Consider the following 23328-nt stretch of genomic DNA (forward strand, 5'->3'; position numbering starts at 1 on the left):
GCCGGATGCTTAACGCTCTTATGTTCCTTTGAAAATCCCAGCCCTGGTCACCAAAGAAGAAAGGATTGCCAGGGGCTGTGTGGGGGGCAGAGGGGAGTGAGGGAAGGGTAATAATAGGAAGTGTATTGTACAAACCAGCTGACTAATTTGATAAACCAAGCTATTGAAAATAACTGGGCTGTAAAGCAGCCATTTTAAAAGTGAAAGATTATCTCCCCATGTCTAGCCTCGCTGAACTGGGTGCTCAGAGAGAGTTCCCTGAAGCAGTCCTTTGATAGAGAACTAGCCATTTCTTTAAGTACCATTGATTTAAGGGAAGTGAAGATGAAAGGAATACAGACGTGGCGGCTGCTGAGTGTCAGGAGAGCAGTCGGTTAGAAGAATCTGAGAAGAGTTTGACAAAAAATGTGAGGTTGTTTATAGATATTAACGAAGACTTCTGTATTTTTTTTAGGCTATGGTTTTGTAGATTTTGACAGTCCAGCAGCGGCACAGAAAGCGGTAGCATCTCTTAAAGCAAATGGCGTTCAGGCCCAGATGGCAAAGGTAAGAGCAAGTTTTTTGTTTCTGCTTTCTTTCCCTGTGTTGTGATGGTGTTATTCAGTCTGTGTAGTGCAAATGCCAAGGGTTGGTTTGGTTTCTTTCTTTCAAATCATCTGAACTGGCAGGAATCTGGCTTGTTTATTTCAATGCTTATTTGTCTGTTGGCGCATCAGTGTTCTTGAGAACTGTGTTCTGTATGGAAGTTATTTTGTGATGTTCTATATAGCCTGTTGAATTCCCTTAAGAACTTTATAAGCAAACAGAGTTTGAGTTCTATAGCAATCAGGAAGATACCTTAATCTGTGGTGCACTGGGTAATTGCCTATTAATGTGCCTTGGAATACTCTTCATTTAATAGCCTAGTGTGTCTGTTTGGAGGAGTTAAATGACTGAATTTAATGAAAGTTTGTTGCATCTATATTTCTTTAAAGAAGTCTGGCAAACCTGGTTCAATTCCATTGACATAATTTAATAATGATTGTATCTGGAGGTCACTGGATTATGTTTTTCAGAGGTTTTGTGAGATTCACATTCGAAATCTCCCAGCAATTTGCTTGCTTTAAGACCCAATTAAATGGGAACATGCAATTGGATGAAATACCGCCTTCGGGGAATTGTCCTATATCAACATGAAGGGGGTTGTTGTGAAGAGTTTGTGGTTTAGCATAAACTCCAACAATACCCATTCTGTATGTGGAATAATTTTTTCTTCCCCCAAGAGTAGTATTAGATACATAGTAAATGCACTAGTTTGCTAGTCCTCTCAATGCACCTAACCCATTATTCATCCTCTTTCTTATTACTGCTGGGCCACCATTCCCAATTAGTTGTCTCATCTACCATGAAGGCAGCATAGAGTGCTCAGAATCCTAAAAAATTAATCTCCAACTGTAAATTTGAATATTCCCTTTAAGGAATTTGGTGGATTAAAACTAGGATTGCCACCTTTCTAATTGCTGGTAATCAGGCCCCCAAGCCTCTACCCATTGCCCTGCCTCTTCCCCAAAGCCCCACCCCTTCTCTGCCTCCTCCCTCAATGCCATGCCCTTTCCCCTCTCTACCTCCAAGGCCCCATCTCCCTCACTTGCTCATCTCACCCCCTACCCCTGTCACTCACTGGATTGTCTCCACCTCCCTCCCACAACTGGGCTCCCTCTGCTTCAGGGCTAGGATGGGAGCAGCTGGAATCTGCCGGCAGGTAGGAGACGGCCCCAGCTGAGCAGGGGCTGGCGTGGGTTAATGACCCAGTACCTCTCCCCACCCCACGGTAACTGGACTTTTGGTGTCTAATCAGTACCTCTGACCGGATACTGCCAGGTGCCCTTATGGACTGGACTTTCTGATAAAAAAACAAAAAACAAAAAACCCCAGGCACCTGGCAACTCTAAATGGCACCTGGACACACAAGCCAAAAACTAGACTGTCTGGGTTAAAGCCAGATGGGTGGCAACCCTAATTAAAATCCTAACTTTAAATTTTACCTATACACATTATTACCATGCTAGAAAAAAAAAAGCTATGCAGTACATGAGGCTCATGTACCTGCTACTGAATTGTAAACCATTGTGCCTTAAAATAACTGTTGTAAGGCTCCTTGTTGTCCTCTTTAATAGAGTCCCACAATGCAAATTATACAGTTTTATTGGCTCTTAGTTTTTACTGACATATTGTAATAAAAATATTTGCTTCAAATAGGAAAAATGGCAAAATAAGGCATCTGAATGCCTACTGAGGATCCTGGGATTTTATTTCCCTGATACGCTATGTTTCCTTGTTAAAATATAGGAAATCTGAGACATTTGTTGACCTCTGAAAAGAAAACCAAAGGCAGGAGATATGTTCTGTGGTAAAGGTTGATCCTGAATAGCTGTTTCTGGGGGATAATCCATAATGTATGTATATCTGGTTATTTGAGGCAGAACAATCAAGTTGCATAACGAGGAGCAATAGCAGAACTCTTGTGCTGGAAAATAGCAAAGGGAATGTGTTCTTAAAATGCAGATGCTCGTGTCAGTGCGGTACAATATTACATTTCTTTAGACTATTTTGCAAAGCCAAGGGATTTGAGATGGGATATCTGTGGCTGTAGTGGTGTTTTTCCCTTTCCTGGTTTTGTGGAGATTGCTACATACCTTTTTGTGTGTATTGGGCTTATTGTATTTTTAATAGTTAGCCAAGGTGCCTAGAGTCCTGGAATAAGATTTTAAAATATTTTGTGTAAGTCAGAGTAAATATACAACTGAATGTTTCTCCCACTAGAAAAAATCAGCATATTTAGAAAACTGGGGTTTAAAGGAAAGTCAGCTGACTTCATACAAGTTAGTACATCATACAATAGAACCTCAGAGTTCTGAACACCTCATTTGGAACCAGAAGTACGGAATCAGGCAGCAGAGACCAAAAAAAAAAAAGGCAAATACAGTACAGTACTGTGTTAAATTAAAACTACTAAAAAAAAAAAGAGAAAGATTTGAAAAGGTAAGGAAACTGTTTCTGTGCTAGTTTCATTTAAATTAAGATGGTTAAAACAGCATTTTTCTTCTGCGTAGTAAAGTTTCAAAGCTGTGTTAAGTCAGTGTTCAGTTGTAAACTTTTGAAAGAACAACCATAATGTTTTTTTCAGAGTTACGAACAAGCTCTATTCCCGAGGTGTTCATAACTCTGAGGTTCTACTGTATTACTGAAAAATCAGGAGCCTGGGAAAGGAAACCTATGCTAGGGCTTGCAGATGTTAGAAGCCAATTTGCATGACAGACTGAAAGAGAATATTATCTGCCAATCTTTGGGACTGGAAGAAGTTGGAACAAAGATACAAGAGAAGAATTTAACCTCCGATAATGGAGACTCTAATCCAGGGAGCCTGTCTTTGACCTTCATTGAACAGTGGACATTGACCCCCAAATAATACCAAAATAAAAAAATAAAATGTCAAAGAAATTATCAAAACCTTTTGTGTGCGGTATTTATTCATCAGTATGCCAAATGCCGTATAGAAGTGGGGTAAAACTCGCCCCTGTGGAGAGGGCCAGATGCTGTAAGTTTTACCTAGTCCTATTTTGAAGGTTTAAATGGAACTTAAGTAAGGAGTGCCTATGCTGGCCCTCTATAGGGGTGAATTTCGCTCACAGTGAATAAACATACATTGAAACTTTGAGTGTAGCATATATTATTTCACTCTTACTGGAGATAAATCTGACTCAGAGTCAAGACTGTGAAAGAGGTTCTCTCTAGTTTTTTTCTGAGGGAAATCTAGAAAATCTTATTTGGAAAACAAAATGCAGTTTCCTGGGGATTGAGTCATCTGTATCAGTTCAGTCAAATATGACAATTATTCATCCTACTGATATATAAACAGAGCCACCTCCCTGGTTTTGACCATTAGTTTGCTATGAGTTCTAGCATTTGGACGCCTCTTTGGCTGATTTTGTTTCAAATGGCTGCCACTGAAACATGTCAAACGCTAATGGATTGATGTTCAATGTTCTCTCACTATTGGAAAACGTGTTCTATCAAGATTAACACAGCAAGGAGCCATTTCTACATTATGTTTCCAATGAATGAATTAATATAGTTAAACTTGTTTTTATTTCTAAGTTTTGTTCCCTCTTGGTAAAATCCACCCTGGTGTAGAGGGGTCAGGCAGGGGCGCTCTACACAGCCTCTATGCTATGGAGGGGATTGTGCTAAGAAAGGGGCCAATATTATATCCGCTGGATTTCAGCTGGAAGCACAGAGCTACGGTCCAGTGAAACATAGAAATCCTTCCAGAGAGCATAGGATGGACTTCTTCTTTATCAAGGGTCCTGTCTGGAATATTAAGTACATTTGCCAAGTAAACATTTTTACTAATGCTGCTACGCCTAGTACAATGATGTAGTTTTTTATACTTAATTGGAAAGGTATTTTTTTTCCTCTGTTTTCTTTATGTATATTTTGTACATTTAAAAAAAATCCATGTTTGCTCTCAGTGCATACTGTGACAGGTTTGGTCACAGAGACCCCCATGGGACTGTCACCTGATGTGCTGAGATTACCTCTGAGCCCGTTTTCCCTGTCAGCTTGGGACTCCAGAACCCTGTCTTGTTGAGCCAGACATGCTAGTCTGCTGCAACACAGACCCAGGGTCTGAACCACACCCCCACGCTGCAGGCTTTAAGTGAAAATAGCTCTGCAGGTTTCCTGCCTCCAGCACCAAGACACCCAGCTCCCAATAGGATCCAAACCCCAAATAAATCTGTTTTACACATGTCCCTGTGAGACCTCATCCTTCTTTACCCAGGGGCTGGCCCACACATACACAGGGAGGCTTGTAGGTAAATAAACCATTTACAACCAATTGTCCTAGTCAATGGGAGCCATCAAGATTCTAAAGCACCATTAATGGCCCACACTTTGCATAATTACAATAGGACCTCAGAGTTATACTTCATATTCCTAGCTTCAGATACAAGCATGATACATGCATACAAACAGGATGAACACACTAGGTAGATTATAAGCTTTGTAATGACACCTTACAAGAGACCTTTTGCATAAAGCTTATTTCAGTTGCATCATATTCACATTCATAAGCATATTTTCATAAAGCATATGAAGTTCAACATCACACATAGCATAAATATCAGCAAATCTATCGTAGTTGAAGAAATGCTTAAACAGAGAATGGCCTATGTGCCTGGGACATATAAAAGCAAGGAACATGCTATGAGAAATCTAGTGTAATACCTCTGAAGCACCTAGCATTGGCCACTGTCGGAAGACCGGCCCATGGGCTAGATGGACCATTGGTCTGACTCAGCATGGCTGTTCTTATGTACACAGACAGATGCTTATACATACATAGAGTTGATGGGATTCCATTGCAGTTGTAAGAGAGGATTGGGGCCTGGGTCTATACCAAATATCAGCCAAAGGGATAACTCTCTTTGGCGTTAGCAAAGTTTTAAAATATTGGTTTTTTGGGGGATTCAATCTGCCTCTCTCTGTAGGATAGGCTGATTATTACCACTACCAAAAAATATAATAATCATGTTTAATCTAATAAAGTAAACTAGTCATTAATTTACACAACAGTAATGGTGTTAAACAGACCTCTCCGTCTGCATGGCTGGCAGAGGCGTCAAGAATCTTTCATAGTGGGACAGGGAAATTGCAAAAGATGAGAGGACTTACCTCCATGATCTCACTCCCTTCCTATAATTCTGCAGAAACTGGAGATGTTGAGGCCAGGGTATGACTACTGTCGGCACTGGGAGAGAGATAGGAGCTAGGCTTGTCCAACTGGAGGGCACCATGTAGAGATGAGAACCTGGAACCTTCATGGAGATTCAGAGCCTTTGCAGATCTGTTGGTTTCAGGGATTGACCAAACTCCTCTCCCAAGGGACCAGCAAAAATGAAACTGCAAGGAAAATCTTACAGAATTTCCATCTCTTGTGGGGGTTACAGTAAGTGCTCCTGGTCCAGATGTGGATCAGACACCAATTAAGTCTGTTAGCTGGCTTCCTTCCTATAGCTCTCTTCCTGTTTTGTGAATTCATCTTTCTATCATTTCTCTTTCTAATCTGACATGCATCTACGCTGAAGGAGTATTATCTCTGTGCACTATGTGCTGTGATATATATACTCACCTCTACATTTGTACATAGCTAAAGCTTTTTAATTCTCTTAATTTTATTATGTAAAAAGTTTAATAGACCTTTGTTTCTTTTTAAATGTAGCATAGCACATGAATGGACCATCTGATATTCAGAATCCAACAAGTGGTTGCTTCATTTTATTAATGATTGAAATTTCTGAAATTTTCAGCCAAACAAACTCCTGCATGTTGGTTCTCTTCATATTTGGAAAATATTTGTGACTATCAGCTATGTTGACTGTCAACTTTGCTTCTTTTTTCTGATATCAAAGCAGGATGCTGGGTCTTAAACATCAATATTGAAATTGTCAAGCTTGATTTTAATCCCATTCTTTAATTATCTGAAAAAAATTTCAAGCAACATCTTCTATAAAGTTAAATATTTGGATTGGCTCCTGCAAAATGATTTTCATCACTTACTGCTAGGGCACCAACCAGTGACTCCCTGAAAACTCCAGTGTGTTCAGCAACATGGAAATAGCTAGGAACTCTGTTGGAATGAAGTTGGCTGCATTCCACAGCATTTCATGAAGAACTCCACACATCCATTATCGGGCTGGTTCTTCACCAGTTGCCAAAGAAGTTTCACACTACAGGATGCAAGTGTTCTTCAGTCAAACAGTTCTATTTATCTTGCAAAAATGTTAACTATCTTACCCAGTACTTATGCACAGTATGTATCCAGTGCTGACATGAATCAATAACAATTCCCAATTAAATTACAATGAAATATTATAGCTGCATTTCCTGCAAGAGGAAAGTGTGTGGTTCAGATTTATAAATTGAAGGTCTTGGGCTCTCCCTCCCGTTTGCCACTTGCTTTCTTATACCGACTCTACCAGGGCACAGGGTTCTTCAGCAACCATGAGCCCTGCTATGGTGTTTTACCATTCAGTTGTTAGTAATCCCAGAGATTCAATCCTCTTTATCCTCTCCCCCATTTACTTGTGTCCTGGGTTTGCATTAAACTGACCTTTCCTAGGCTAATGGGGAATCACAGCACTGATTCTTCTCCAAGACAGACACCAGAGCCAGTCCTTAAGGGTTGCTGTTGAATATTTGTTTTCTATTTGTTATTTCAAAGGGAACTATTGAGGAGGATAAGGACGTTGCAGGGAAGCAAAATGTTTTCTTTCTCTCTGCCTTCATTACAAAAGATGGTGGGGACATACTGTACCTACCCCAAAACCTAATCTTTTCTCAAGCTGAGACGCTGTCAGAGATTCAAATGAGGGAGATTCGGGAACAAACTGCTAACTTAAATATCAGCAAATTACCAGGATCAGATGAGTTACCTACATTTCCTCTAGGAAATGAAGAATGAAGGAGTTGAGCCATCTTATTAAAAGCACCTACTGTAATAGATATGGGATAGCAGGGACACTGGATTACAGCAGAAGGATGACTGGTCTAGTCTGGAATGTCTTAGGTTCTTATCTGAAAGCTGTTAGGTAGCCAGTGTGAAATGAATTTGTGATCTTGTTCCTGTTCAGAGAGAAACCAGCCATCTAAGTGAACAGTAGAGTCAAAGAAATTAATTGATATGGAGATCAAAATGCTCTCTCACCCTTCTAGGTGTTTCTCCCATAAGCACTCAGGGTAACATGGAGGGAAGCTGGTATTGTCATTGTTTGTTGTACCTGGATAGTGAATAATTAGGGATTTATGATGGGATTTTCAAAAGCACTCAGCATTGGCCTACATCTGGTTTCACTGAAGTGAATGGGAGTTTTATCATTGCCTATAGGAATAGAATATTGGAATAGAATTGGGCTAGTGCTGTGTCTTTGAAAATCGCATCCTTAGTCTCCAGGAATCTCAGTTCAACACTTTTTCCAACTACTAAGTTCACTTAAAAAACACCCCAACCCAACCTTACAGTGCATACAAGAGTTTTCCAACTTGTAATGTTCAATCTCTTGCTATCGCTTCAAACTGATTTTTCCACGGTCCTCTGCTTTTGATGTAAAGTGTTTAACTTGGTTTCTAGATTGACTTGATTTTTTCCATAATGTAACTTTTTCTCAGATTAAAACATTCCTCTGCTTTAGAAGATTGCAGCATAAGTACTCAGTAAATATATTCCCCTCAACACTTCTCACCTGTGAATAGATAGCCCTTTGCAGAACAGATGCAGATTAGTGAAAAGTTTAGCTTACTACTGTTGCTGTGGAGTGAAGTAAATGTATGGGTTGGTTTATGTGTTGTGAACTTCAGCCAAACAGGGATTGGCACGTTTTTCATAAATACACACTGTGCCTGATGCTCCTCCCACTTATACAAGTTTAAATCTGGACTAACATTACTGAAATCAGCAGTTTGAATCTCAGGCTCCCTGTCTTTAACACTCGCAGATCTATGTATCTTGGAAACTTTTATGCACTCTTTGCAAACCCTTTACATTTGAAAACAGGAAATCTGAGTGCAGTAAATGAGTTAAACACTGGAGTCTGATTCCTTTTTTCCTCCATACTCAGGAAACTCCAAACGCCCTATGCAGGAGTTATCCAACCACAAATATGCAGCTTGGGAATTTGTTGCTCGAATGGAGAGAACTGTGTCGTAGATTCAGCAAGCAGACCTTACTCATCCCGAAAAATCAAGAATAGCAAAACCCCCCCTGCAAAAAACATGGTTTTGAAAAAATATTATTTTGGTGTGCAAGTGATAGAGAAGCATTGTCTTTAGTGCTATATTGTTTTAGCACTTTAGTGGGGCACTGATTGTGTTCTTCTGTAGCTCAGCACATGGGTGATACTTCTGTAAGGCAAGGGGAAAAAATCAGTGTATATAGCACGATTGCTCCGTGTAAGGCAATGACTCCTATGAATACTAGTGGATGCTATGTGCATGCATTTAGGGGAAGAAATATACCACTTAGCCTGTGTTGTGATACGCAGATATGACAAGATATGATTTATATAAAAATCAGGTTTTGTTTCAGATTTCTTTTCATTTAGAAACATGGGGCCAGAATCAGATCTCCTGCAAATCTCAGTGGTGTTACTTTTGATTTGGTTTGAATCCCTAGGGTTGTGGCTCATTAAATCCACAAATGCACACAGGTGTAGGCCTTCATGTAGACAGATGCACAAGTGCTCCACACAGACATTCTTCCATGCACGTGTGCACCCACAAAAGCCTGCAAATGTTATGTTGACAAATACCCTGCTTTTGTTGTTTCCTTATTTTTAAAAATCCCTCACACAACGTCTGAATGGTTTGCCTATGATTTTAATACGGATAGAGTAGATGCAATTTTGTTCACCAGTGAAATTACTATTTTTTATCATTTAAAAAAACCTATATTTTCGCATAACATACTTTTATAAAATTAGACATTGATTGTGATACATGGCAACAAGCTGAGTCAAGATGGAAAATAATTATCATTTCAATCCCTGGCCATTCCCTTTGGAGCACTGAACTCACAAAGTAGGTCAAAATTCATAACTGTAAACGGCCAAATTCGAATCTCAGCTACATCAGTGTAACTTCACTGAAATGCAAAGGGGTGCACAAGTATAAGTGAGAAGAATTTTTAACCAGGGTAACATTTAAAAAAATGTGTGGGTTTGCTTATTTTTAAATTTGGGAATGGGTAAGTAATATATAGAAAACATGTCTAAGTCTGTTCCTAATATGGGAATGTGGTCTCCTACTCACAAATACACACATTCTGTTTCTTTGTCACCACATGTACCTTTATTCCTCAGTTTCCCAACATGGCAGGACATAGCATAGATAGGCTCCACCTGCTGTACTTCACTCAGCTTTCTCTCCTTTCTCAATTTACCTTCTGAGTTCCATCTTTTACTTCCTGTTCCTTGCAGTTATATATCCTCCCAGTTACTGAGCCAACTGTCTCATTAGCCCAGCAGTTACCACCCACATGTCAGTAATTTCCCTAACAGAAACTGGTTAATTAAGGCCTCTCATGCCTGTAGTCTTCAAAATGTTGCAGACACTTCAGTGACCAGGGTGCTTCAGTGAGCACCCTTTCACAGTAAGATACACCTATTATTGTACAAGAAGAGATACAGAAATCTAAATTAAAATCTTATCAGATGTAAGAAGACCAAATTCACAAACAATAAGAAACGATGATTTTACAAAGATACCAGCCAGCAGGTGAATTGCTGAAATGCCATAGCAGTATATCATAACTATAACAGTTATAATAGCAAGTAAAGAGACTACTGGTAGGCCTATGTGACAGATATTTTCAAGACTAGAACACAGAAGAAAATCAAACAGACAAAGACTAGTTTCAGTCATGATTAAGGCATAGCTACTATAGGTCCATGCCTGGAGCTCCTTGAGTTATATGATTACATCAGAATCCCAGCTTTCTTTTTATTTTATCTATGTTTCAAGCTCTCATGGTTGTGAAGAAAAGCTTGAGAAGATGAATCAAATGCAACTGATGCAGCAATGTCTGTTTGAGGGCTTGTCTATACTTAGAAATTCACTGAAATAGCAATTCTGGAATAATTTCAGTATAAACCCCATGGGGATACTCCAGTGGATTAAGCTAAATCAGAAAAAGGCACTCTTATTCCGGAATAAATCTCCAATCGGGTTTATACCAAAATAACTATTCCAGAATAATAATTATTCTGGAATAGCTATTTTGATGCATTTCCAAGTCAAGGACTTAATCGGCAGATAGCCTGAAATATTACCTTGGAAAGGAGTAACTGCCTCATACATGTCCATGAGGTGTTCTCTCCAAAACCCACTGCTGTGGAGGCCCTGCCAACAGCGCCCCAGCACAGCGTGTGGCAGGAGGAGAAGAATGCGACGGGCCTGGTCCACCCACCCACCCATGCATATATATCCTAAGTACCTGCATAAGTACTGGGGAGCCTCCACTCAACTGCTACCCTGCCTCTTCCTGGTGGGAAAGGACTCCTGCTGCTGCTCCTGTTGCTCTCAAGGGGAGGGGGCCCCTGCTGCTACCACCTTGATGCAAATAGGGCACCATGCTGATGCCCCTGTCTCTCCAGGAAGAGAGGTGGGCCCCTTTCCACCCTCATTTAAAGTGGGAGGAAGGTCCGCCATGTGGGGATGGAGACACAGAGGGCCCCATGTCATGGTATACCTAGGCCCCTCCATTTCCTTAATCCAACCATGATTCCAGATTGTCCCTTCATCCTAGTCACAATGATCTATGCACTGTAGGTGCACACAGGGGCGGTCCACTCCTGAGGTCATCTACTCACCATATACCCTGATGACCGTTAAAAAGTCAGCATCTACCAAGCATGACCACACTGTTTTTTTCTGAGATACCACAGTTATTTCCTATTTTAAGCATAGGAAATAACTGTGGTAACTCAGAAACTACAGTGTGGTCTTGCTTGCTAGACGCTGAGTTTTAATGGCAGCCACTGCTATCCAAACCCATTTCAACATCTTTGAAAACCTGGTGTTTAAATTTGGACACCCCAAAACTAACACCCAGAATTTGTGGCCACTTTTGAAAACATTGGGCTGGTTTTTAATTTTAGTCCCATAGGTAGAGATGTAACTTTGGTAAGTAGGGGAGGGGTAAATTCCAGTAATTATAATTTTCTAATCAGCAATGACCCAGACACGTAGACATCTGATTTTATCCAGCTGTCAAGAGAAATGCAATGCATGTGAATAAAAGATCAAGATCATTTCTAATATTTGCATATAACTTTCTAAAGCCAGAAAGTTTTGAAGCAAGGAATCTCCTTTCCAGCTGCCTTGGGATGAAGACATCAGAGTTGGAAAGTCTTAAGTGGATTTTATCTACATAAGTGCTATGTCTTCTAGGGATTACCATTGACGTCCCTGTCTCATAGCTCCATTTTCCCCATACATTTTAACGGCCAGCACTTACATGCCTGTGATGGCTAGTAGAGGAAAGAGAAGAGACTCTTGATGAGTGCTTTTCTTTTTTTAACCCCAAGAGGTATCTCCTCTGCTATGCTTTTTAAGCAGTTAATATGAGATGCTATGTGTCAGTGTAATATCAGCATCACTATCTATCTGTCTGTCTATGATTACCAGCTTGCAAGCACGATTGAAAACAAATTTGTATAATACAGAATACTTTTGGGTGGCAAAAAAATTCAACAAATAGTAACTAGTTCATAAAATATGTATTCACCTAGTTCTTTGTCCCTGGTCATCTTTTTTGCCTATGTACAATGAGTTCCATCAGCAAAATCTTCAATGTGCATATGCTGATTCAAATCCTGTGGCTGGGAGGATAATACCTCCTCTGCAAGTGTAGCACTGGGCTGATGGCCATTGATTGTAGACAAGTTCAACACACCCAGTCTGCTAACCTCAGACACGTGTTAATCATAAAGTTTTCAGGCCAGAAGGGGCCACCAGATCACCCAATCTGACCTCCTGTATATCACAGGCCACCACCACCACCTAGCATCCACACATTAAACCCAATCACTGAAATTAGATCAAAGTATTATAGCCTGTAGGAGACTAAACTATTCTGTGCTATGGGCAGAGAGCAGGAGGGACTCAGGTGCACCAGTGCCTGAGGCCCCTGCAATGATAGGGAATTAATTAAGTGAAATATACCCAGCAACTTGCTCATCCCACATTGCATAGGAAGGGAAAAAAATCAAAGCCGCTGTCAATCTGACTGGCAGGAAAATTCCTTCCCAACTCCACATATGGTGATCAGTTAGACCTTGAGCATGTGAGCAAGAACCAGCCAGCTAAGTACCAGAGAAAGACTGTTTGGTGACATCTCCGAGCACTGGCCTACCCCATCCAGTGTCCCATCTCCAGCTGTGGCAATCTCTGATCCTTCAGAGGAAGGAGACCAAAAAATAACCAAACAAGAATATATATGGGGTGACCCTACCTGACCCCTGCAGGTGACCAGCTGAAGCCCTGAAGCATGAACTTTTAGGAACATAAGACATGCACAGAAAGGGACTTCCATGTGAGCCCTGCTCCTCACCACCCCATGCAACCACATCATACAATCACAGTCAAAAGTGTCAGGCTCTCTCTTAAATCTATTTACGTTGTTTTCTCCCACAACTCCTATTGGGAGGCTGCTCCAGAACCTCACTCGCCTGATAGCTAGAAACCTTCTTCTGATTTTCAGTCTGAATTTTCCATGGCCAGTTTATACCCATTTGTTCTTGTGACAACATTGTCCTTTAGATTTAATAGTTCTTCACTCTCCCTGATGTTTACTCCCCCCCTAATGTATTAATAGAGAGCAATCATATCTCCTCTCAGCCAAACTTTTAGTCTCCTCTCATAAGTTTAGGCTCTCCATTCCCCTGATCATCCTAGTAGCTATTCTCTGCACCTGTACCGGTTTGAATTCACCTTTCTTAAACATGGGTGACCAGAATTATACACAGTATTCTAAATGAGGTCTTACTAGTGCCTTGTATAATGGCGTGAATCACATCTCTGTACATCCTAGGATTGTATATCCCTTTTTACAGCCCCATCACACTGGTGGCTCATTGTTGTCCTGTGATTGACAAACATACCCAGGTCTCTCTCTTGCTTTCAAGTTCGACTGATGAGCCCCCAGCTTTCAGCAAAAATTCTTACTCCAAGACCCCGACGTGTATGACCTTGCGCTCTGTACTGTCATCCCATTTCTGTTACTCCAGTCTTCAAGGTCAGCTGGTGCTGCCTGTATAATATTGCCACCCTCCTCTGTATCGACGGTGCCGCCCAACTTTATAACAAATTTCATTAGCACATTAAGATTAAATAAGATAGGTCCAAAGCCTGATCCTTGAGGAATTCTGCTACTAACTTCCCTCTAGTCTGATAGTTCACCTTTCAGCACAACCCATTGCCTTCTCTCTGTTAGGCACCTTGCAATTCTTGTACTAATCCCCATCTTCTCTAATTTTACTAATAATTTCCCAAGTGGTAGTATATCAAATGCTTTACTGAAGTCCAAGTGTATTAGATCTAACTGCATTTCCTTTATTTAAACAACCAGTCATCTCCTCAAAGAAAGATATTGGGTTAGTCTGCCATGATCTACCTTTGGTAAACCCTGTTGCCGTATAACCCTTTTTCTGTTTACCTCTGTGAATTTAATTACGATTTCCTTCAAAATGTTTCTTTAAACATTGTTCTTCAGTATTCTGTTGTTTGTCATCTTTCTCTCTGAGCCAGTGGACTATAAATGGCTCACAGTTACAGCTTTTAGAATGTAGCTGATGCGTTAATAATTCTTGCAACTGAATGAGTCCTTATAATATAGTCTCACAGTTCTCCTTTGGGAAGAGCTTAGATCAAATGTTTTCTCACAAACTCACCAAAGGCATTGATGAGACCTGGGCATGAAACTGGATGTTAGCACTAGATCATTAAAGATTACTACCAGAGTATCAGTTCAAATGTATTCTAGTTCTAAAATGCATCTGTAGTCTTTACCAAGAAGCCTTGGTAAAAACCACTACCACCTAATATTGGACTCTGACTACTTAATGGCAATTCCTTTTAAGCATAAGGAATGAAACACGCTGGTTGCTTGGCAGCATATACTGTAGAAGTATAAAGGAAATAGATGGTAATTTAAATCTCATTCACATTCACTTACTCTTTTTCATCTGTCAGCAAAAAATGGAAACAACCAAAACAACAAAAAATTGAAAAACCCAAAATGAGATTTAGTGATTTACTGTCTATTTTAACTGCCTGTGGCTTGAAGTTTGAGTCACACAGCCTTTTGGGCTCTCCATACATTTCCCATAACTTGTTCCTCTAGTCTGCATAAAAGGTTATGATTCCACCACTTATCTAAACATTTTAATAATGACCTACTCCAATTATAGTATATTATGCTAAACTGGGTCCCATCATTTACATTTTTGTGTTGTTTTATTGCGGAAATACAGCATGCTGAACAAGCTAAGCAATGACCTTTGCAGTGTACTAACTTCCAAGGAAAAGCTTTGCCTGTAGTGTTTTAATGTTGTTTAAAGAATTGTTCATCAGTGTAAAGGCACCTGTTGTTAATGGCATGCCCTAATTCATGTAAAGCTCCAGCCTCATAACACTGTATATTTCAAATGGTAAAATGATGTTCTGGGTGGAGATGCTAGAATTCTGAGTCACAGGGAGTCTGTGAGCCACATAGAATTCTGAGGATAATGGGGTCACAGGGGCTTTTCTGACTCAGTCTCTGTCTCTCTGCTTCGTCTGCTGGGTCTAAAATAATGGAAATGTTTCCCTGTCAGAATAAAAATTCTACCTTATCAGACAGTTCAGATGAAACATACAATGGCTCTCTCTCTTTTGTATGCTTAGTCCTTTAATTGTTCCTAAACTTTTTTTTTTTTTTTTTTTTGTGATGAACAAGAGTGCTGGATGCAATTTGTCATTTGCTTTCCTTTAGGTTCAGACAAATAGTTGCATCTTGCATGATTGTGATATCACGTACAATTCACTCCTCTTGTGTATGTAAGTAGTTTACAGATTGGTTTCCAGGAATACATTGAAGAGGCAATACATTTTATATCATTCAGCGATTAGATTAGTTACCAGAGTACTTCTCTGTGCCCATGCTAGTGACTCTGTTGAACAGGTCCTCTTTAATCTCAAGGCATCTCTGAAGCATGGCATGTGCTTATCTAAAGTACACTGCTTGGTGAAGTACCCAACTTATCTTGAGAATTTCCATGGACTTTCCTCCTCGGTGCATCATTTAAGATCTGATACTTTCATTAAACTGGTTGTTACTAAAGGTTTCATCTCTCTTTGATAGGAGGTCTTTTGAAATTTCAGCAGCTGAGAGCGATATAAAATCCATGTTTCCGTAGGTCTCCTGTCTTAATAGTAATAGATTGGATCCGTCATTGCCTGATATTTATGGCCTGTGTGCTGGTATTTATTTTATGACCTTTCCTACTGTTTTGCTTCATGTTTTGGGGGTTTTACATAACTGATGGTGTTATCTGTGGCGATGTATTTTGGATCTGTCTAAGGACATAAAACAATATTTGTATGCCTATTAGTGATGATACATAACGTGGTTTGTGAGCCGTCTGTATCGGGTTGCCACTATAAATGAGAACTGTTCTCAGTGGATTTTATTTTATCTAGCCAAGCCTGTGTTAAGCACAAGCAGCAGAAGGGTTTCTTTGCAGCTCCATGAATGGGTTGCTGGGACAGCCTTAGCGACTCTCACCCAATTGTCTAGTTCTGGCAGCAAGACTAGAGTTCTTCTTAAGGGCTCTCAGATCTTAAAGTTGGCTTGGGCATGGTTCAGTCTGGAGCCATACCTGCAAGGATGTTACATTATGGTGTGGGTAGGAAACAGTTCCTCTGTGTAGTTCTGGTGCCGCTACATCTAGATGAATGTGTTCAGGTCTGATGACTTATTAGAGATGTTAAAGTAGAGAGAATTCACAGAAGAGCAACAAAATGATTAGGGCAAAAGAAAAGATTGACTTAGGACCAAAAACCCAACCAACCCAGGAATTTGTACCGTATTGCTTGGTTAACGATGTGGATAAGTGGGCTGCCGCCAGACATCCTCTTGTGGCCAGGGTGCCTCTGCTCTGCCCTTTATTTTCAGTTTTCTAGGCCCTTTTACAGAGACTCCACACACTTGCTTGTCCAATCACCATCCTTAGAGGGATCTGGGTTTATTCAGGCAATAACTCAAAGGTAAAACTCAGAGCCCCCAAAATCTGCTCCAATGCATGCCTCTTACCTAAGACTCTGGGTTAACCAAAGTTTCCCTTTATCTAGTCCTTTTTCTTTTTTTATGAGTTCTTGAGGAGGGGAGGTAACCCACCTGGGGTTTGGCTTGCAGTTTTCCTGCTCAGTGCTGACTCCCCTGTAGACTTTCCATAGTCAGCTCTTCCAAGCAACTGCTTCAGCTCTCTTTTAAAGAACCAACTGCTTCTGGCTCCCTCCCTTTGCCAGGTGTTTCTGGCTAGCTCAGATTAGCAAACCTGCTCCAGGCTTCGTCTCCTGCAGGTAGGTCCCTCATTCCCTCTTACGCCCTTTGCTCTTATGCAGATGGCAACATAATAGTCTATATGTTTGAAGAGAACCGATACCAAAGATACAGAGAAATGTAGTGTAAAGTACAAGGATGTGACCAGAAATAATGGGATTAAATCAGTCAGGGAGTATGTATGCTGTCTGTATGCCAGGTTTTTCCCCCTTCTGGCAGAGCATCCCGGATTGTCGCCGGAGCTTGGAGTATAAGTGAAGACTGAACCCAGGTGTTTCAAGAGAGTATGTGTAGACAACATGGTGGTTACAAAGGTAGATACCACAGTTTCCTCATCTACACCAGCCCACCAACCACTATTGCCACTGGCAGAGCAGCACTGGTGATAGCAATGGTGGGAAGTTTTAGGAGGGAAAAATACTAGTGTAGAGCAGACCTTAGAATAGCAGAAAAAAATGAATATTCTTGAGATGTACTGAGCTGTGGAATAGTCTCCCAAAGAAAGTGATGGAAGCCTCATCAAACTGGAACATTTATAAATGGCTGGACAAAATGCTAGAGAATATGCTGCAGGAAACAATCCTGCGTTTACAAGAAGAAAGAGACTGTAATGTTTTTACACCATGCAATATTTTGTGTTTGCTTGCATGGGTATACACTAGAGGCAGCCGCTACACCTAACAAATAAATCAGAGAGAGTAAGGTAGAGCAGACTGTAATGGTGATATGTTCAGCTACTAAAAAAACCTCAGCCACAGCTGATCTAACTCTTATATATCAGATAGAGAGACCTGTAAAACCATCTGCGGTAGGGTGACCAGACAACAAGTATGAAAAATCGGGACGGGGGCGGAGGGTAATAGGAGCCTATATAAGAAAAAGACCCCAAAATTGTGACTCTCCCTATAAAATCGGGATATCTGGTCACCCTAATCTGCGGTAACCACATGTGGTGACTCCCATTATGGTCACAGTCTAGACTGTCTAAGTCAGGGGTCGGCAACGTTCGGCACGCGGCTTGCCAGGGTAAGCACACTGGCGGGCAGGGCCAGTTGTATTTACCTACTGATGTGGCAGATTCTGCCGATCGTGGCCCCCACTGGCCGCAGTTTGCCGTCCCGGGCCAATGGGGGCGGCGAGAAGCCGCGGCCAGCACATCGCTCGCCCGTGCCGCTTCCCGCCACCCCCATTGGCCCAGGACGGCGAACCGCGGCCAGTGGGGGCCGCGATCGGCTGAACCTGCTGCGTCAGCAGGTAAATAAAACTGGCCCGGCCCACCAGGGTGCTCACCCTGGCGAGCCGCATGCTGAACGTTGCCGACCCCTGGTCTAAGTCTTTACCATCTCTGCCTTCTGTGATTCTATTAAAAAAAAAAAAAAAATCCTGCACTGACATTTACACACAAATCATGTTTGCTGTACTAGTGAAAAGCATGGTTTAATCCAACTGTTAACTCGATTTAAATGCGTTTTGCCCAACATGGTTGAGGCCAAATGTCTTTTGAATCAAATTAACCGGAACTGATTTAAGAGGCCACATTTTTTTAAAATGGCTAGCAAATTTAAATTACCAATTTGAGACACTTTAGAGAGGTCTTCTTTTCTGAAGATGAATGATCAGCACTTTTTGAAAATGAGGCCTTTTTTAAGATGCCTCAAATGGGGCACGCAAAATCACTTGAACATTTAGGCCTTGGAGATGTAGAATTACAGTAGATTTTAAAAAGCAACACAAAAAAATCCCAAACCTGTTGCTTAAAGGCCAGTTGACCATTGGTATCGGAAATCATCTGACAAGGCAGTATTCAGATGCAGAATAGGTTCAGACTGTGGTTTGAATGTAATAGCACCTAAATCTCCCAAGATCAGTTGCTCCCATTGAGATTTCTGCAGTCTTGGTCCAAAATTATATTGTAGGCTAGTGTTGGGAGATTTTTGACTGAGACTGTACCAGAAAGAAGATGTATTCTGTCTGGTTTGGGGTCCAACACAGAAGCAAAACTATAGGGACAAATTTTGATCTGAACCTCTCAGTGTTTGAAGGTGTATGGATTTAAAGTTCTGTTTTTTTGGCCCGCCTGTAGTTATGTGAACTATCTGCCTTTTGTTTAATGTAGTAAACATGACGGGTTGAATACAGTGGGACGTGCCAGAAATTTTTTCCCTAGAATGTCCAATGTCCTAGAACTAATTTGCCAGCTGTGTAAATTCCAAAATATTGTCAGTTTAGTAGGCGATTTCGTTTGTCAGTTTGATTTACTTGTTTCCAAACATTAAATGGTTTTTAAAATGCTGATATTTTAAAAACAAAGTGGAAATGGGAAAATGGCATCAGTGAGAGGATGAACCTCTGAACTTTCAATTCCTGACACTTTATTTCAAAGACCCATTTACTGTAGATCTGTCATGATAAAATCTCATCTACTTTAAGGAAAGCTGGATTTTATCATGTTCGATGGTCAGGCTTTTTATTAAAGATTTTTTTAAAACTCTGTATATGATCTGTGTAGATCCTTGACTGCCAAAAAATTTGAGCCCAAAGTCACCATAAAGGAAAAGATGGGGTTTTTGTGTTGTAAACTTGTGCTCTATGGGGCAGTGTTGGAGATTTTTTCTTTTTGTGTTTTCACACTGATTTGGTGCCAACATCACTATACACTGCAGATGGTGTATAAAACCCCCTGAGATTTACAAAACACACATTTCCTGTTGAATCATCCACTCTACTGAAATTGACATTGTTGAGATAGTTTTTTAGTAATTCTTTTTAGGCAACTATGAAATCTTGTCAAAATGCAAACATCCAGATGGCAGACACATGTACCAATGCTTCCAAGGAACCTTCTCCAGTTGTTGCAAGAAAAAAATCTAACCAATAAATTGTGATTTACACAAACATCAGTTCAAATTAAGAAGGTTACTTTACTTGGCAATTCCTACCCCACTGGTGAGTCCTGTCTACACTATAGCTTCTTACCTTGTTTATCACCAGTCTACTGTCCTCTGCTGTACCACATGACTTAGGGGACAAACTTTCTTTCCCTCACTAAAGGAATATGTCATCTCTTCTCTTTTTTTTAACAAAACAGAAGACAAAGATCAGCCCTTTATCTCTTAGCTTTGACTCTATTTGTACTTGTTTTTAACCCATGTGAGGAAACCATTTCTATTGGTTTACAGTTGCTGTCAGTAGGTTAAAAGTAAATTGCCTGGTCACTGTGCACTTGGCAAAAGAAAATTCTTACCTAAAACACTTCAGAATAGTTTACCTGGTCATCACTAAGCTGGCAAACTATGGTCAACCTGCTGGCAGAAACATTTTTTATAAAATTGGGTTAAAACTAATTACAAAGAGGACCTTTGTATTTCTTCCCTTTTGTACCTCACTTAAGGGAAGTGATATGACAAAGTGCAGGCTCTTGTTCTATTATCTCCCTGGTTTTTTTTTTTTTTTTTTTTTTAGTTCACCTTTAAAACTCCAGTGCCCACTAGGGAAATATATGGTCCTTGAATCTTTCTACAAACCTCTTCATGGATTTCAGTGGGAGTTCCATTTGAAGAATGGGGGTACGTGTTCAAAGAAAAGGATGAGATAAATTTGAGCCCAGGGATTATTTTGGGCTGGTTTATGGTGCTGGAACTTTGCCCACATGGTCACCTTCTTGTGTTCTAGAAAGCTCTAAGCGTTTACTTAAAGAATGTTTAAGGCTGTAGTTCTTTTGGGAAAACCTTCAAAATGTGAACCAAATGAAAACTGATAGTCTATTTTATCTGCCTGTGTAGTAATGTGGTGTACACTAGGAAAATTTTCCTAAAAATTCTAAACAGTTTTTTAAAAAAAGATTCTGCTGAACAAATTATAAATCTAGTTGGGAGCCAAAAAAGTAGATCCGGTTCCAGCAGCATAAACGGTTCTTACTAAACCAGTTTTAAAAGGGGATAATTCACTCTTTTTATAACAACTTTCCATTTCAGCTCCAAACAGTTTTCAAGTCAATTCAGCTGTTTTAAGACAGGTTAGAATTGCCAGATCACGCTTAAGGAATTAGTTCTGCAGTTGAATCTGTATCCATAGAATCTAAAGATTTATATCTTGCTGAAGAGTATAGATTTCTGCAGGCTACAAACTTTTAAAAAACCACCACCAACATCCCCACATTCCGGTGTCTCACGTTTGTAGTGATAACTTGCTTTGTCAAGCTAGGACTGATGTTTACTTGTGGAGTCTTCAGACAGACAAACTGAAACAACACCACCAAAAGAAGTGCTAAGCTCTACTACTCATGTTAATTGAGTGTTAAGGATGAAGTGTAATGTTCTATTCCTGTGAAAACTGCTGAATGATGAATTTGGTCAAGGTTCATCTCAGCCAATATAATAGAGTCCAAAATGTGCTAGGAATTGAATTTTATTAATTGTGGTGACTAGGAGACTCTATTGCATGTGGCTGTATATTCTGAATTAGTAAGTAAGCAAACAAGTGGGGATAAAAAAGAAGCAAGGCTAATACATCTGAAAACAGACTTTGGTCATTTATTTGACAGGTGTGGTTTTTATTCTCATTTATTACTTAATCACCAGTTCTGTACACAGCACTGTAAAGAGACAAATAAAGACAGTCCCTAGCGCTTACAGTAAAAAGCAGACGCAAGTAGGACAAAAAGTACTGGGAAACCTCGAGCAGATGTTAGCTAAGAGCATTGTGCCATTTCTGTGTCTGTCTCTCACACACACACACGTGCACAACAGAAAAAGTCAAATGTCCATTATGGATCTGGTGCGTGTTCATTTTGCTGTGCTGGTGAAGTTTTTTGTTGAATCCAAATATTCCTTACAGTTCCAGCAACATGTGCATCAATGAGAACATTATTACAAAGAAGATAGGCATGCCTAGTCACAATGGAAATACTACTGTATGTGCAATACTATTAGATGTGGAACATAGTAATGTCTGGATATATTTGCATCTAAATTAACTTAGCATTTCTTCATACACCTTTGATTTACCTCAATTGTAAAAGGCTATTATTCCTCCAGGGATTTGGGGGACTGTATTCCTATTATATGCTCATCTTCCCATCTCCTACTCTCTCCCTCAGTTAATGCCATCTGCTGAGTATGCAAAATAAAATCTTTTTGCATCTGAGGTGGTTGCTGTGCTTGCAAGCCTTTCTGGGTCTCCAGGAGCTGTAAATGATAGAGTGTTTGTGGCATTTATTTAAGTGTTGCTTCTCCTTTATATTAAGCATTCACATTCCCTGAAACCACTCCCATGTTGCAGATTCATGTGGTGATAGTCTGCTTTTGGACTAATTTTGAAAGCATCATTTTTTTCCATATTCTTTTTCTCCAAAACAGCCCTAGTATTGTCCATGAACTTTTGCTAGATACATTCAACAAATGAATTTGTACATTGCTGCTTGATGTAGGGGACTTGGCAAGATGCTACATTTGCTACATGTGTCAGTGTGCAATCATCTAATTTGGATGGTCTTGTTACTGTAGCAAATGCATCCCCTCCTCCCACCTATTGGGCCTGATTCTCCACTTGGCTACACAAGTGTAAATCAAGAGCAAATCAATTGAAAACTATGGAGTTACATCAGTGTAAAATCAATGTAAGTTAAAGGGTAATCAGGCCCAGAGACACTATAGCAAATTAAGATGGAGAGCCAGAGACTATACAGAAGAACAAAATAGGATGGCATGGCCAATCCTCTGGTTATGCTTCTGGCTAGAAGTTATTGTTTGAATTAATGTGTTTGAGGATTGTTTTCAAATCCTCTTCTTCATCATAGTCATCTACTAAAGTCTCCTTGCACATGCTCTGCAAACATTATATCTTTCAGTTTAGGAATGGAATATTCTGACAGTTCTGGGGGAAAAAAGGTTTCATTCAGGTGCAGCTCCATACTGGATGAAAGAAATCCATCACCAGTTTTTATTATTATTTATAGCTTAGATTGGATAGGAGAAAAACACAGAAGCAAAGAGATCAGGGTAATGATAGACATGTGGGTTATTACCATAATTGTGTGTGTGCTGATCTTTTTCATTTTTAACATTAGATGTATTAAATCCCTTCCCTCACCATTTGGCATCCTCTGCGTTATTGTGGAGTGATTTCCTGTTTCAGTTCCCATGTCCTTATGCCCATCTCATCATGATGTTAATCAAGATTTCATGTGTTCT

General features: G+C 40.2%; 1 protein-coding gene across 18 annotated transcripts in view; it reads left to right on the plus strand.

Annotated features, from left to right (window-relative positions):
• The window catches only part of RBMS3 (RNA binding motif single stranded interacting protein 3), a 917250-nt gene that overhangs the window by 601892 nt on the left and 292030 nt on the right, over nt 1–23328 (plus strand). For all 18 annotated transcript variants that reach the window (XM_042840452.2, XM_042840448.2, XM_065583518.1 and 15 more), the window contains one exon: nt 455–546. In XM_042840452.2, coding sequence (XP_042696386.2) covers nt 455–546 — 92 coding nt within the window. The remainder of the gene's footprint in view (nt 1–454; nt 547–23328) is intronic.

The sequence above is a fragment of the Chrysemys picta genome, chromosome 2 (assembly GCF_011386835.1).
Source record: "Chrysemys picta bellii isolate R12L10 chromosome 2, ASM1138683v2, whole genome shotgun sequence".
Lineage (NCBI taxonomy): Eukaryota > Metazoa > Chordata > Testudines > Emydidae > Chrysemys > Chrysemys picta.